The following is a 17,060-nucleotide window of genomic DNA, read 5'->3' as shown; positions in this document are numbered from 1 at the left end:
GGTTTATGAGTTAATAAGCATGTTTGATGAGGCTAAGCATGCGTGTGGTAACTGGAGATCTCTTTTTTTTTTTTTTTGCAGCCTTTCTAATGCCAATTTTTCTGGCACAAGATGAGGCACTGTTTTCTTTGGGTAGCTTGTCTCCTGTGTCTCTCCCCCTGGTCTGGAGGTTTGAATTCAGGGCCTAGGTTTTGTTGGTGAGCATTAGTATTTAAGGCTAGAGCTCTACCACTTGAGTCACAGTTCCACTTCTAGCTTGTTGTACTTAATTGGCAATAAGAGGCTCACAGATTTTTCCTGCCCAAGCTGGCTTCAAATCACAACCTTCAGATCTCATCCTCCTGAGTAGCTAGGATTATAGGCATGTGCCACTGGTGCCCAGCTAGGGCTTATAATGTTTTTATGACAACTGTCTGTTGGTATGTAAGGGACAAGGGCTCCCTAGGACCAGATGTCCCTGGACAGCCTCGTAGAAAGGAGCAAATTGCTTGTCTTCTGATGAAGATACATTTTTCTATTTTTTCCAAATTTTTATCAAAATAATAAATGCACCTAAAAAATAATAAATAGTTCATATTTTATTGTGAAAGACATATAGCCCCAGGATGCTTTTCTTAAGTGAGGGACACAGTTTTGTGTATTGGATTTCTTATTTAAAGTAATGTACACACATATTGCATCTTTTTTTTCTTTCCAGTTTATCTCTCCATGGGACCGTGGTTCTTAAAAGTTTTTCAGGCAGCTTAAAAAAACACAAAAACAAATGTGGGCATTGGTGGCTCACGCCTGTCATCCTAGCTACTCAGGAGGCTGAGCTGTGAGGATTGCAATTTGAAGCCAGACTGGGCAGGAAAGTCCATGAGACTCATCTCCATAACCACAAAAACTTGGAAGTGGAGCTGTGGCTCCAGCGATTGAGTATTAGCCCCAAGTTCAACCCCAGGACACATACAGGTTTTTAGGCAGCAAAAAGGACCCTTGCAGTTCCTGAAAGTCATGAAATCCAAGTGTTTTTTGTAATATATTACTAAGCAGTTGCTTTTTTTCTTCATAATGTTGATATATATGCTCAGGATGCAAACCCCATAATTCCTAATGTTGAGTAACTGGTGCCTTGGCTTGAGCCCAGGCAGTAATATCAAACTGTCAGGCCTTCATAGGAGATAGTGTCGGCTTCACTCAATGTTCCTAATGCACTAAAAATGTTCCGTTTTGTGGAATCATCCTAGCCCTAGCCCTTGAGTATTCTGTAAGGTGAGAAGTCCTCATCTAACACCCAGCACTTTGGAAGCACACTCACAAATGTGCTGGGTGTTCTAGAACCATCTCAGGTAATAGAGCTAGCTGTGTGCCAAGCTAGCTATTTCATTTTCATGAAGGATCATTTTTATGTGAAGAGCAACTGGCAAATCATGGCTAGTGAGATTGAGAATGCTTGTAATAAGATAACTTGCCATTATCTAGTACTTCTCTCCTAGTATGATACGGTCCATTTTAGTGAGTAATCTTTGCCTTGATCCTGGTTAGCAGGATTTCCAGAGAGGCCTAGACTTACCCACCTGTTTGTTTACAAAATGAGTGGCTGACTTTCTGCCTCCAAGGAAGTAATTTCCCTGGCTCCTGTGTGCAACCAAAGGTGTTCCTCAGATGACTTAGTAGATGATTTGAGCACACTCATTGATGAAATTCACAAATGGGCATCTTCCTTCTGCCCTTCTTCCTTGTCCATCTTGGGATTCGGTGTTGCCTGAAAGTTGCTCACCTGCAAACCACAGGGGATGCCATTTGTCTGCCAGTCCCCGCATGCTTTTAGTGTGCACGGTCCCTGGGCTCATCCGTCTCAGTGGTAGCCAGCTTGAGGCTACACGGGCACTGCTAATCACGCTTTCTCAGGTTTTGGAAACTAGGGAGGAGCCGAGGGGCCGTTCCAGTGCTTATAGCACGGGCAGATGTACAGACAGGAACGTTCGATTGCCTTTCATCTTCAGAGAACCTTTGTATATTTAGTTTGCTGATGATAGGCCTAGAACATAGAAACTGTTGGTTTACAAAACCCTTTATGTTTCTGTCCCTTCACAGGGTAGCCCTGGGCCTTATCGAAATGTTAATTGTTCTTTAAGAGAGCGAATATCTGCTTTCCGGTCAGCTTTTCACCCCATAAAGGAAAACAAGAAAATGGCCCAGTGTCCAGAACTCTCGGAGGCAGAAGGTGGGTATGAGGCAGCAGGCTTGAGTGAGTGGAAAGACTTGATCCAGGCAGACTTCTGTGTTTAGAAGAACAAGCTTCTAGGACATGAGCAAAGCTTAGTTTTGGTCATGTGAATGATTCTTCCAGGACACAGTTGTGTTTTTACTTGGACCCTCACATTTAAAATTCAAGACACTGCAGGCATAAATGTGCTGAGGACAGAGGCCAAGGGCCTGGCGTGCTGGCAAGCGTACCCCCAAATACACTTCCAGCCCGTCCAGTTTGCCTTCACCATGAGATTGGGCCTCCCAAGCCTGCATTGCAACATCGTCCCAGTTAAGTTTCAGATTTGAAGAAGTTGGAGCTAACTAGATCACGTCAGCTTTTGCACAGGACATTTGGCAAAATCTGGATGTACATCCTTGATTTTTATGCAATTACTGTTGTTTGGCTAATATCTATGTGAGTACCAGATAGCCAATTCTGATGTTAACCACAAATATATTCAGCCTGACGGCAGGGTTGTCTGCCATATTCCTGACTGTATCTCTGAGATTATAATTATGTTGCTTTTCAGTTTCTGAATTTTTTTCAGTCACAAAATGCTTTCAGATATCAGGACGCGAGTGACATCTTGGTCTTAATAACTGAGATCATTATAACCATTCCTCTGGCACTTTACCCTCTGAGATTCCAGAAGATTCTGTGTCATTTCTGAAACTGTCTTCCTAATTTGTTTTTGTGGACTATAACTTGCCTATTTGAGTTTCTGCCTGGATTTAAGCTATGCCATCATTGTAACTCTACAGAGGTTAAACCCTCTGAAAGAACCAAAGCACATTGCAATTTTTTTTCTTTTTGTTGTTGTTGTTTTTGCCAGGCCTGGGCTTTGAACTGAGGGCCTGAGCGCTGTCTCTGGCTTCTTTTTGCTCAAGGCTAGCAGTCTGCCACTTGAGCCACAGCGCCACTTCTGGCCATTTTCTAAATATGTGGTGCTGGGGAATTGAACCCAGAGCCTCATGTACACGAGGCAGGCACTCTTGCCACTCGGCCATATTCCCAGCCCTGAATTGTATTTTTTCACAAAAATTACGTAGAATCAAAACAGAACAGTATTAGATCATAACTACTTTCTTCACCATGTTCAAAATGGAAGGCTTCATAACAAATTTAGAAAGCCTGCCATACCATATTAGTGTAAATGTGCCTCAGTGTCTACATTTCAAAATCTGAAAAAGCTTCATTCTAATAATGAAATTTACTATTATCTTTTTAGTAGTCATATTTTTTTCTCTTTTGTTTAAATTTCCTTTTTAAGCGATAAACAAATATTTCTTTTCACTGATAAGTTAGACAGAAACAATGAATTGTCAAAATATTATAATAAACAAGATTTTAAAATAATGCTTTAAAACACATGAGCTGGTGGCTCATGCCTATAATCCCAAAGTCCACCTGGGCTGACTTAATTAGCAGAAAGCCAGAAGTAAAGCTGTGGCTCAAGTGGTAGAGCCCCAGCCTTAAGCAAAGAAAGCCACATAAGAGCATGTGGCCCTGAGTTCAAGCCCCAGCACTAGCTGGGGTAGGGGAGAAATTCATGTTCCTGTGTCATTTGTTTGTTCTTTCTGTAAGTAGCTGGGCAGGAAGGCCTCAGCGAGAACCAGCAGTGCCGGTCCTCTAACAACGCAGCCAAACGCCGGAGAATATCCTCACAGAGCAAGTCCACCAACCCTTTTGGCACCGTGGAACAAAAAGTGGGGGGTGCACAGATGCTGACTGCCGGCTCCCCGAAACTGCGTGCTTCGGGGGCTGCTGCTGAAGGCCCTGAGGTAAGCCACACCTTCCCCACAGACACAAGCACTGGAGCGGCTCCTAGGCAGCTGGAAGACTGCCACGCCAGGGCCTTTCCTCAGTCTTAGTTCTTTGTCTAGCTGTGAAGTTTTCAAGTGTGTTTCCTACACACTAACTGGGCATCGTTTTTAATAGGTAGATTGCTTTGGGCCACTAATCGGATACAGAAGACTTTATGGAAATACAGCCCTGGGGTCTTCTGCATGAGGGAAGGATTCAGTCTTCCAGCAAGTGTTTTTGGTTATAGTTATTGTTTGTGCCAGTACTGAGGCCTGAACGCAGGGTCTTATGCCCTCACTTGACTGTTTCACTCACAGCCAGTACTCCATTTGAACTCTTTGAGTCTCCCAGTCTAGCGCTTTGCTTGTCAACTAGAAATATGAGTCTTGAGGATTTGTCTTTCTGGGCTGGCTTCATACTGAGACCCTTAGGTCTCGGCCTTCTGAGTAGCTAGGATTACAGGTGTGAGCCGCTAGTGCTTGGCTCCTCAAGGAGGCAGCTTTTTGTGTTTGGGGCATACGGATGGATTATTTGAGCATCAACTGCAGCTTCCTCTAGTAGCAAGTGCGTGGGGATTTTGTGTGTGGTGCCATCTGGCCTTGCTAAGACTGGCCAGGAAGCAGGGTGCTGTTTACCCATTCCTTTTTTGTGTGTGTGTGCCAGTCCTGGGGCTTGAACTTAGGGCCTGAGCACTGACTGTCCCTGGATTTTTTTTTTTTGTTACCTCCTCCCTCATTCCCCCCTTCCCCTCCTGCTCTCCCTCTCCCCCCATGAGTTCAGTTGGTTTAGACAAAATGGTTTTGCAAGTATTGCTTTTGGAGTCGCTTATCTTTTTATCCTTTGTCTCTCGATTTTGGTATTCCCTTTCACTTCCCTAGTTCTAATACCAGTATATACAGTATCTGGGGTACTCAGATGTGATACAGTGATAGCGTGGGTACAACCACAGGAAGGGGATACAAGAGTATCATCAACAATAGAAGCTACCGTTTCACATGGCATATTGAAAGTAATTACAACAGTGATATAACAGTCGTTTCCATAACATGGAGTTCATTTCACTTAGCATCATCTTATGCGTTCATAAGGGTATAGCTATTGGGCTCTTGTGATCCTCTGCTGTGACTAGCCTAAACCTGTGCTAAATTATTCCCTATGAGGGAAACTATAGAGTCCATGTTTCTTTGGGTCTCCGCCAAGATTCTTTTTTTTTTTGCCAGTCCTGGGCCTTGGACTCAGGGCCTGAGCACTGTCCCTGGCTTCTTCCCGCTCAAGGCTAGCACTCTGCCACTTGAGCCACAGCGCCGCTTCTGGCCGTTTTCTGTATATGTGGTGCTGGGGAATTGAACCTAGGGCCTCGTGTATCCGAGGCAGGCACTCTTGCCACTAGGCTATATCCCCAGCCCCTGCCGCCAAGATTCTTAAAGGACAAGGACTGATGTTTTTCCTAAGGCAGGAGGAAAATACTCCACTGAAGTTCATTGGCCATCATTGCAAGTATGAGTGACAGCCAGTCTCCAGAGGGCCTTCTGTTGCTTTGTTCTCTTGGTTTTAGTTTTTTCCAGAAGCTTCTTCCTTTCTTTTGGAGAGGAGGCAACTGCCACATCCCAGCTGGGACTTTTTTCTGTGCCTGTCTGTCACTCAACCCAGTGCATGGCTGGCTTAGTCATGTTTGATAGTCAGTAGAGATTCCGAGGTCTAGTGAGTTCCATTTGTGTCTCAAAATTGCTCCCTCTGCTATATTCATGTTAATATAAAATCTTCATCTGACTGAAGAAATTGTCATCAGAACTTCATTGCCTGGATGATGTAGAAGTGATTGCAAGTTTGATATGAATAGATACTCTCTCCTGGCTATTACTTCCCTTGTTATGTTGGTTAATCATTATATGTCTTTATTTTGAGAATTTGCTCTTCTGTGGGTAAGCAGATAACACAATTTTATAGGCTTCCAACAAGAAAAGCGTGTCCTCTAAACTTCCTTGAGGGCTGAAAATTGTTTGGTGGGATGTTTCGAGTACAGATAAGATGAACAGTCAGTCCATTGTTAAATCACTGTAGACTCTTGCTAGCTGCAAGATTTCCAAATAACCCATAGTGCTTCTGCATTCAGATACTGGCCATAATGTAGGTAATAAAATGTAGTACTATGTGTGCCTGCGTGCCCGCATTTGCGCGTGCCGTACTAGGGTTTGAATTGAAGGCCTCACACCTGCTGAAGGTACTCTGTTTACCACTTGAGCCTTAGCCCAGGCTCTTGCTCTAGTCATTTTTCAGATGGGGTCTGGGCTGGGACCGAGACCCCACCTATTCCTCCCAGTAGCTGGAACCAATAGGTATGCACTCCTGTGCTCAAATCATTGGTTAAGGACTAGGCTGGCCATGGTCCACCTTCCTCTTGAGTTCTACCTCCTGAATAGCTTGGGTTATAGGCTTGTGCCACCACTCGGAGCCACTTCTTTACTCTTGAATGTTTCTTCCCCAGAAATCATGTGACCTTGGTTTTACCCAGTCTGGCTTTGTATTTGAAGAGTCTGTTTCTGTTCCAGAGCTCACAGAGGCTTCAAGTGGTGAGTATATAATCTTCCTTAGTGCAAGTGACATTTGTCATCAGTATGGCCATACACTAAAATTGGGGGGGGGGTCACTCATGAGGTTTTCTACATTTTTAGGAACTCGACCTAGATTGTGGGCTTACTGTTTTCTGAAGAGTCTTTTCTTTCTGAACTGCTGTCAGGAATTCATGACTATTTCTAGGCTGACCGATTACAGCGTAGAGTAGCCAAGGATAGTGGTACACACCTGTAAACACACAGCAAACTCCACCCCCCCCAAGGGAAGAAAATGAACTCAAGAACTACAAGCAAGCATATTTTGTTAGAGACTCCGTATCCTTTCACTTCTGTTTTCCAGTGTACAGAAGATATTTTACCTTTCCCATCATCAGTGTGCTTGTGTCAGTGAGTGTCTCACAATGTATTAGGGTTGTTTTCATTCTGCCTGAGTTCTTTTATTATTTGACACTAAGTGCTGGTGCTAGGACTTGAACTCAGCCTCCTGCTGTCATTTGGTGTTTCTATTCAATGCTGGTGCTCTAGCACTTGGGCTGCACTTCCACTACTGGCTTTTGTGTATGTGTGTCCTGTGTGTGCTCAGTGTGTGTGTGTGCACACTCACACATGTGTTCATGCATGCATGTGCCTCTTGGAGGGCTTGAACTCAGGGTTTGGGAGCTGTCCTCGAGCTTTTGTGCTGAAAGCTAGCTTTCTGCCACTTGAGCTACAGTTCTCTTCTGGCATTTTGCTGGTTAGTCAGAGATAAGCATCTCACAGACTTTGCTGCTGAGGCTGGCTTTCAACTTTGATCCTTAGATCAAAGCCTTAGCCTCCTGAGTAGCTAGGATTACAGGCATGAGCCACCAGTGCTTGGCTTGCCTGGGTTATTTTAAAGTAAGAGTTTTTGTAAGACATGTAGTTATATATTTATTTATTTTCGTTGAACCTGGGGTTCAGGACCTTGCACTTACTCGGCAAGTGAGATGCCATTGAGGTACACTTCTGGTTTTGCTGCCTTTCAGTTATATTTAGCCCAATTTCTGTTTTCTTTTGTTAGTTGTCCTGGGATTCCAACATGCGATTATATTCTTACCATCTTCTTCCAGATTGTATTGTACAGCTTTACATAAAATACAGAAATTGACAGCTGACCTCCTTTTGCACTATTGTTCCTGTATTGTATTTACTTCATTGCAATACCATAGATGTTACTAGCTTTGAATTAGGCCATCAACTACAATTCAAACAAGTTACGCTTCTGCAATACTGGGGGTTGAATTCAGGGCTTTGCCCTTGGTAGGCAGGTGTTCTACCACCTGAACCACACCTCCAGCCCCTTTTGCATAAATATTTTTTGTTCTGGCAGGCCTCAGACCTTGATCCTCCAACTGAGGCCTCCCACGTAGCTGGATCTACAGGCCTGCTGTTGACACCATGCTGGGCTTGTTTTATTATGATGAGACCACAGTGTTCCATTATCCACCCGCTGCGTAGCTGGAATGACAGGCGCAAAGCCCTGTGTCACGTGGAATTCCGTAGTAATCACTGTGTTATCTCTGCACACACTGCAGATCTGCCGTGTGTGTGCCATGTGGAGCAAGCAGGTTTGGGTGTCTCTTGTCTCACGCTGGCGCCTTTTATCTCAAAGAGCTGGCTGTTGCTGACTTGGTGGAAGGCGACACTGTCCCTCTGGATATGCTCATTGCAGGAGTGAGCACCCGTGTGCGCCCCAACAGTGCGTCACCCGTGACACCAGTGCTCACGGACGCCCCACTGCCCGAGTCCTTTGTGCTTCGTTCCGTGTTGAAGAAACCTTCGAATCTACTTCCTGGGAGCTGCCAGGTAGGAAGAGTCCCGTTTCCTCACGTGAGGATCCGGAACGCCCTGGCCGGTAGTGTTGAAGGTCTGTTTCCCCTTCCTGCTCATGCCTGTTCTCCTTGTCTTCCGTTTTGCGGTGTGTGATTTGAAGCAGGCCGCAGGCTTGCCCGACAGGTGCCCCACCACTGAGCTATTAGGCCTCTGGCCCTCCCTTTGCACTGGTTATTATGAGGTTTTGCGTGTTACGTGGGCATGCTCCTGGGTGGTAGTCTCTTTATGCTTGCTGGCTGTAGCCCGGATGGCAGGTGTGAGCCACCACGCCCAGCTTCTTCCATCATGAGAAAACCTTGCAAACTTCTGCCCGGGCAGGCCTGGGAACCCTGTGAACGATGCTATAAATACCCAAGTGACCCTTGGCAGACAAAAGGCGCCCTATCCTTGATACGTAGATAATTAATAGCTGCTATTTTTTAACAACTTTATTTGGGTTGAAGAGCTTGTTTGGATCCCTCATCCCTCTCGCACTGCTTATGTATGATGTCCTGTGTTTATTTTCTCTTACTTGGTATCTTAATGACATAACTTGGTGAACTTCAAGTTCTACCACCAGAATCGTAGGAAGACATTGACAGCTGAGGTGATGAATTATCAAGGGATAATGATACTGAGTTGGGCAACACTAGTTGGTTTCTAAAGTTTGGGTTATTTATGGACTCCTTCAGTTGTTTTGATGAAGAATAAATCTGAATGTGATTGCTGTATGTTGTGTTAAGTTTTTCTCAGGGTGTTCTACATTCCTGTTCTGGTCAGGAAGATAACTACCTGGCTTGGGACGTAGCTGTTACTAAGGGCGTTGTAATGGGCAGGATTTGAACAGGTTCTGTTGTTAGGGGGAGGCTGTGGTGGAGAAAATGGACTCGTTGATGAGAAAGAGGGCTGGGGAGGGAAGAGGAGTGTGATGATGGAGAGAGACTGAGTGGGCTCCAGTGTCTCGTTTATAATCCTCGCCACTCAGGAGACCGAGGTCTGGAGGATTGTGGTTGAAGGCCAGACTGGTTTTGTCTTTGTTTTTCTTGTTTTAGTGCAATTCTTACACCTCAGGCCATTTTTAAAATGATAATAGTTATTTGTTTGTAATATTGACCTACCCATTTCCTTCCAACTACTCTAGTAAATTGAATGCCTCTCATCAAGTCATTTCATAGTACAGCTCTTTTTCTTTTAAAATTATCTTCAATAGATGCACCAAGGGATTTCAATTCAACATGTCAGTTTATTCATATAATGCATCTTTGATCTGTGTCGCTTCTTCCATCACTACACACACTCTCTCCTCTCTCTCCACTTTCTCCTCTCTCTCTTCTCTCCTCTCTCTCTCTCTCTCTCTCTCTCTCTCTCTCTCTCTCTTCTACCCCAGCCCCACCCAGCCCCTTAAATCACCTGGTTCATTCTCGCCTATGCATGTTGAATACTGACTATTTACCCACTTTCCCACTCTCGGTCCTTCCTGTCCTTTCCCCTTAACCCTCACTCTTCCTCAGACAAGACATGTTTAAGCTTCCTGACAGCTATTTTGTTCACCTGTTTGCAAATTGGTCGAAAGGGTTACACCTTGGGAATTCACCCCCAGGTAGAGCATTCTTGAGGCAGTTTGGTTGTGTATATGAGACTATATTCCTGCATGTGTTCATGTTAGTGTCTAGAGCGAGCCCCCTGTGCTGATACTGTGGTGTTTAAGCTGGAATGGTGATGAGAATAAAGGTCATCTTGAGTGCTCCAGCCTCTGCCCTGCAGGGAAACATGAAGCCCTCCCTTCTCAACGACTGTGTTTCTTCATTCAGGAACACCACCCCAGCCTCGGCCACCACGGGCCGCATCCAGGCTTTGTCTCCAGTCCTTCATGCTGTTGCGAAGGACAAAAAGCAGGTAGAACATTTTTTTAATTAAGTAATTTTGAGATAATAAAACCGGATGTGATGTGTCAGGTTTTAGTGATTTGTTAGTATGCTTCTTTTGTTTCATGGGAATGAAGAGCCTTTGCGGCAAGTGGAATGACTGCAGAATCCCAGAACTGGTCTAGAACTGAGGGTGTGGCTTCGTGGTAGAGCGCCTAGCTAGCAGCGTCCCGGTAGCCCCGGCTTCTATCTCAGTGCGGTCTCCTCCCCCTTTCCTCCTCCCCCCTATTTCACCTATATTTAACCTCCTGGTGGAACTTGTAAACAACATTACATTCCTATTTTATAGACTTGGCAGATATGCAGATTTTAACTTTTAAATCTATGCCATGTTTTTATTGGAAATTGGCTTCTTTTTTAAAAAAATTGTTCTACAAATTCCTTGTTATACCAGTAATTGCTGAATATATCATGCAGAAATATTCTAGCATATGCTTCTTATTTATTTTTGATGTTGGTGCTAGGGCTCAAACTCAGTCAGGGCCTTGCACTTAGGCTTGATCTTTTCACTCAAGGCTGGTGCTCTACCATTTGATCCACAGCTCTGCTTCCAGCTTTTTGGTAGTTAATTGGAGATAAGAGTCTCATGGACTTCCCTGCCTGGGCTGGCTTTGAACTGAGATCCTCAGATCTCAGCCCCCCTAGTAGCTAACACGACAGGTGTGAGGCACTGGCACCTGGTTGGTATATCCTTTTAGATTAGAGTACAGCTTCACTTTCTGACATATTCACCTTCCCTGCCTATGGAAGATGAAGACGCTCGTGAGGTGCTGGGCCTGCACACCGTGAGGAAGAATAAGAGAGTGACCTTCATGGAAGACCTCAGCTATGAGGTGTTTGATCAGTCTTTGCCACCAAACATCTCACTGCGTAAAGGAGGCACACCTGTCTGTCAGAAGGACTTGCACAAGACCAGCCCCCAACCCCCTGAAGAGTCACCTCTTCCTGGACAGTTCCTTCAACCCAATTTTGATGACAAGGAGGAGAATCTTGTAAGTGTGATATCGTTCCATCTTCATCCAGCTGTACCTGGTGGGGCGTGAGCACTGACGGTCGTAGAACCCTGACAGAACTGCAGCAGGAAAACTTACTTTTGGCTCGTGGTCTGAGAGGTATTAGGGCCCCTGTCCTGGGGAGAGCATCCCAGCAGTTGGGTGGCAAAGGGGCTTCTCACCACCAGGCAGCCAGCGCACAGAGAAGAAGACGGAGGGAGGGATTAGAGAGGAGGGAGTGGAGAAAGACAGCTGCTTAACACACAGCTCAAGCCTACAGTTCTAGCTGCTTGGGAAGCAGAGATCAGGGGATTGTGCTTGGAGGCTAGTCTAGGCAAAAAGAAGTCCAAGAGACTCCATCTCAAGCAGTGGGCTGTGTACATTTACAGTGTGCCTATCATCCCAGATACAGGAGAAGCAGAGGGAAGCCAGGACATAACTCAAGACCCTACCTCAAAATTACCTGGAAAGGGCTGGAGGCATGACTCAAGAGGTAGAGTGCCTGCCTGTCAAGGACAAGGTTCTGAGTTCACTCATCACTTCTGCACCTTCCCCCAAAAGAAGGTTCACCATGACAGTAACTTGCCTTGAGCTTACGAGATGCACTATATGATATGCCATGTTTTAAGTAGAAATTCCTTTGTTCCCTTTGGTTTTTCTCTATTCTCAATAATACTTGGATGACACCTTGCACATAGCATATTTCATGGAATCTAAGTGTCATTGATGGTAAGACATACCATTACTTTAGGAATCACTAAGAGAAAGTACTGAAACTAAACACACTGTAAATTATAAGAGATGTTAAAATAGGAAAGAACAATTGTATATAAAGTTCTAGATTTTTTAAGGTGAAAAAAGACTTTTGCTTACAAAAATAGTAGTATGACTTTTCGCCAAACTAATCGGAAAAAAGGGAGAACCATTTCTAGTGTAAGAAAAGACAACTGACAGAACTAAATACTCAGGCACATTAAATGCAGTAAGGGGTCATCGTGATCAATCTTGTGCAAGTAAGTTTAGCACAGGTATGTTCTTCAACAGACATAAAATTGACTCAAGAAGAAATGAATTGTTTCATTCCTGTTTCAACTAAAGCAATTTAAGTTGTCACTAAAACCTTCCCACAAAGTGATCTGCAGATGGTTTTCCTGACAACTTCCCAAGTATTTAAGCAAGTTACAAGTGTCATAATTGTATACACATTCTTTAAATATTTGGGAAGGGTGTGGAAATGCCTCAGAGTTGTTGATGCAGCATTAACCTGAAAGGGCATCTGACAAACAGTACAAGACCATAAACCTTAGGATGCAACATAAAAGGATTTAACCCAAGGGCTGAGAATGTGGCTTAGTGGTAGAGTGCTTGCCTAGCACGCATGAAGCCCTGGGTTCGATTCCTCAGCACCACATACACAGAAAAAGCCCATAGTGGTGCTGTGGCTGGAGTGGTAGAGTGCCAGCCTTGAGCAAGAGAAGCTCAGGGACCGTGCCCAGACCCTGAGTTCAAGCCCCAGGACTGGCCAAAAAAAAAAAGATTTAACCCAGGGGTGTGAAACTCAGTTCTGTGCTTGAAAAGAGTACAATTTACCAGGTTAACAGACTAAGGCCAGAAAACTCTTGTGATGCTGACACATCTAACAAAATCCAGCATCCATTTCTGTTTTTTGGTTTTTTGGGGTTTTTTTGCCAGTCCTGGGGCTTGAACTCAGGGTCTGAGCACTGTCCCTGGCTTCTTTTTGCTCAAGGCTAGCACTCTTCCAACTTGAGCCACAGCGCCACTTCTAGCTTTTTCTGTTTATATGGTACTGAGGAATCAAACCCAGGGCTTCATGCGTATGAGGTGAGCACTGTACCAGTAGGCCATATTCCTATCCCCAGCATCCATTTCTTTATCTCTGTCTCTGTGGCAATTGTTTGGGACAGGTTTGTTGTGTTTATATTGCTATTTTGCCTTATTATGATGTGTTTCTTAATAGATTTTACTTGGTTTTTTTAGAGTTAGACCACTGTTTTTTTTTTGTTTTGCCTTGTTTTTTGCCAGTTCTGGGGCTTGAACTCAGGGCCTGGGCACTGTCCTTGGCTTCCTTTTGCTCAAGGCTAGCACTCTACCACTTGAGCCACAGTGCCACTTCTGGCTTTTTCTATATATGTGGTGCTGAGGAATCAAACCCAGGGCTTTATGTGTACACGGCAAGCACTCTACCACTAGGCCATATTCCAGCTGAATTTTTTTTTAATATAAGCAAAATAATTTATTGGGCCAGATATGATAGTGTATGCCTATAATTTTAGCTTTAAGGGAGATGGTGATGGAATGATCCCAGTCCCAGGCCAGACAGCAAAAAAGAAACCCCAGAACAACACAACAAGGGTGGTTTGTGTGACTGGTAGACATGTGCTTGGCATACCGTTGAGCACAAAGTCCTGAATTCCAGTCCCAGGGCTTCCAAACACTAAGCCCTCCGCCCCGGAAAGCACCTTATCAGCGCCCATCGTGGTTATTTCACTGCTTTTTGTTGTTGTTTTTTTTCTTTGTAGGTCCTGGGGCTTGAACTCAGGGCTTGATTGAGTGCTGTCCCTGAGCCTCTTTGTGCTCAAGGCTAGTGCTCTTCCACTTGAGCCAAAGCACCACTTCCAACTTTGAGTAGTTATTAGAGTAAAAGTCTCATGGACTTTCCTGCCTGGGCTGGTTTTGAACCGTGATCCTCAGATCTCAGCCTCCTGAGTAGCTAGTGTTACAGGTATGAGCCACTGGCACCTGGCTCTTCACTGTTTGTATGCTGTTTTTTCAGCAGAGTGTGGGGTTTAAACTCCGGGCTGGAGCTTCGCCACCGAGTCTCACCTCCAGCCTGGTTTTTCGAGGGCTACTTTTAGGGTAGGGTCTCACTTCCTTTTCCTGCCTGTGCACACACCTGCAGTATAATCAGCCTATGTAGACTTCCCATAGTGGCTGAGATGGCGGGCTTGCCACCACAGCCAGACTCCCTTTGTGGAGATGGGGTCTGGCAGACTTTGTTCCTAGGCTGGCCTGGAACTGCATCCTCCCAATCCCAGCCTTCCATCTAGCCTAACTGTATGTGTCTGTGCTCCCAGCCGTGGGGTGAGAAAGATTCCTGTAATTTTCTTCTGCTTGGGCAGGCCTCAAACTCCGACCTTCCCAATCTCAGCCTCCAAGTAATTAGGATTTACAGGTTGGTGCACCAGCATCTGGTTACGTTCATTTCCTAATAAATACGTGTTTTTCTTTTTAGTGGATGATAGTAAACATTTTTATGAGAGACATGAATAGTCAGCATTATATTATATAATTATCCTTTCATGCTTAGACTTCTGTCTAATCTTTTGTTGTTGTTTCTCCCTCCTCCCTTCCCCCTTCTCTCTCCCTTCCTTCTCCTTATCTCCTCTTTCCTTCTCTGTCCTTCCCTTCCTCCCCCGAGAGATGGTATCACTACATCACCTTGACTGACCTGAAATTTTCTGTCCTCCTGACTGCCCTCTAGGCATGCACCTCCTCGCTCTGCCAAATTTCTCATCGTTATGCCTATTATAATTATTTTATACCTACTATGATTGATTAAAATCCATATTATTTATTCACTGAATTTAAGGGGATATAAGGATATAATCTCTACTTCTTTTTCCCTTTGTTTAGGAAAACATAGAACTACTTCCGGTTTCGTTCCCGGACCTGAGTCCTAATAAATCTTCACCGTCTGAGGCTGTCTTAGGTATGGGTCATCACAAACCTTACAGGTCTTCCTTATAGCCACAAATGTCATTTTTAATGTGTAAAAGTTGATTTTTTTTTAATATTTACATTTGGTACGGAGTATGTACTTGGTTTATGAAACCCACTACTGTGGTTTTGAAAAGCTGATGAGAAATTGCATCACAATCTCCTGCTTTATTTGGGTACCACTCTGTAAAGTTGCTATATGCAGTCTGTTGCTTCCTCAAGTTAAGTATTAACAGTAAGCTACAATGTACAAGTGAGATTATTTGGATAGTTAGGGTCACTTTTTATTGGCGCATACATTAATTGTTGACCCCATCCATTACTCTCCCCTGACCACCCTTAAAACAATTTCAGCAGTTGCCATACATGCATATAAAGTTCTTGGACCATCTTTTCCCTTATTCTCTCTCTCCTTGTCAACCTTCCCTTTCCCCATTGATAGCGCCCAGTCATGATAGCACTTTTTCCCCCATTTAGTATAATGCTGCTATAGGATATATGTGGCCTTTATTATGTTCAGTTTATTCTTTCTGTTCCTAGTTTCTTCAGAGCACTTAGTGTAAAATGCTTTTGTTTTATCAAAGGCTTTTTCTGTGTCATTGAAATGATCATGTGATCTTTGTCATCAGACTCTCTGCTGTGTCATGTCTATTGGTTTACATACCATCCTTGTATCTCCAGGATGAAACCAATATGATAGTGTGTATGATCTTATTAATGAACTGTTGAGTTCTCTTGAAAATGCTTTAATTGTTACTGTAAAGTTGATGTATAGAAGGGTTATGGTCATATAAGTCAGGTAATGAGTACATGTCTTTTTTTACCTTTTTGAACCTCTTCCCTCATTTTCTCCCACTTTTCCCCTCCTGACCTCCCTCCTACCCAAGTTGTATACTTTATTTTCAACGTAGTGTCTAGTGAGCATCACTGCTAAATTTTTCATCCTTTGTTCCACCAATTCTGTGCTCCCCTTACACTCCCCCAAACAGATAAACGTACACAAAAGGTACAAAAATCAAAAACAGTGACAAAGGAGCAGAAAAAAACAAGAAGCAAAATAACATAAAACCTCTTGTTTCCATTTCTTGGAGTTCATTTCAGTAAACATCATTTTATGTGATCATATGCACATAGCTATTGAGCCTTTGTGACCCTCTCCTAAAAGCATCTTCCTTTGGTCTCACTGTGTGACTGTCTAGAGTCCTGTATAATTTATCATGTTCAAGTGTATGTTTTTGTCTTTTACCATCCAGTGTGTTTATGGATATATTCTAGTTACCACAATGAGGGAAATCATGCGACCTATGTTCCTTTGGATCTGGCTTAGTTTGCTTAATTTTTTCCAAATCTTTTCATTTCCTTACAAAGGGTACAATACCATTCTTTCTGATGGAAGCATAGAACTCCATTGTGTGTATATACAACATTTTCTTGATCTACTCATCTACTGAGGGGCATCTGAGTAGATTCCATATCTTAGCTATGGTAAACAATGCTGCAGCGAACATGGTTGTGCTGGCAGCTATAGTATGGCCTTGTTTGTGGTTTATTGGATAAATTCCCCAGAGTGGAATTGCTGGATCATTGGGAAGCTCTTGTTTAGTCTTTTGAGATAGCCCATCCTGCTTGTTCAGTCTTTTGATAAACCTCCATCCTGCTTTCCAGAGTGGTTGAATACGTTTAATCTCCCACCAACAGTGTAGTAGGGTTCCCTTTTGGCCACATCCCCACCAGCATCTGTTGTTGTTAGCTTTCTTGATAATGGCCATTCTAACTGGGGTGCAGTGGAATCTCAGTGTTTTGATTTGCATTTCTTTTATGGCCAGAGATGTTGAGCATTTTTTCATGTGTTTATTGGCCATTCTTATTTCTGAGAAGTCTCTCTTTAAGTGTTTAAGTCCATTTATCAATTCAGTTGTTGTTTGTTTGGGGCTTTAATTTTGAGGAGTTAAATTTTTTGAGC

At 43.8% G+C, this 17,060-nt stretch overlaps 1 protein-coding gene across 1 annotated transcript in view; it reads left to right on the top strand.

Annotated features, from left to right (window-relative positions):
• The window catches only part of Cdca2 (cell division cycle associated 2), a 33,329-nt gene that overhangs the window by 2,968 nt on the left and 13,301 nt on the right, over positions 1-17,060 (top strand). The window contains exons 4-10 of the mRNA XM_048330986.1: positions 2,080-2,209; positions 3,824-4,017; positions 6,525-6,609; positions 8,243-8,436; positions 10,254-10,338; positions 11,118-11,359; positions 15,014-15,089. Coding sequence (XP_048186943.1) covers positions 2,080-2,209; positions 3,824-4,017; positions 6,525-6,609; positions 8,243-8,436; positions 10,254-10,338; positions 11,118-11,359; positions 15,014-15,089 — 1,006 coding nt within the window. The remainder of the gene's footprint in view (positions 1-2,079; positions 2,210-3,823; positions 4,018-6,524; positions 6,610-8,242; positions 8,437-10,253; positions 10,339-11,117; positions 11,360-15,013; positions 15,090-17,060) is intronic.

This window comes from Perognathus longimembris, chromosome 21 (assembly GCF_023159225.1).
Source record: "Perognathus longimembris pacificus isolate PPM17 chromosome 21, ASM2315922v1, whole genome shotgun sequence".
Classification (NCBI taxonomy): Eukaryota; Metazoa; Chordata; class Mammalia; order Rodentia; family Heteromyidae; genus Perognathus; species Perognathus longimembris.
Note: the sequence above shows the minus strand (reverse complement) of the source record. Positions and strands in the feature narration are given on the sequence as shown.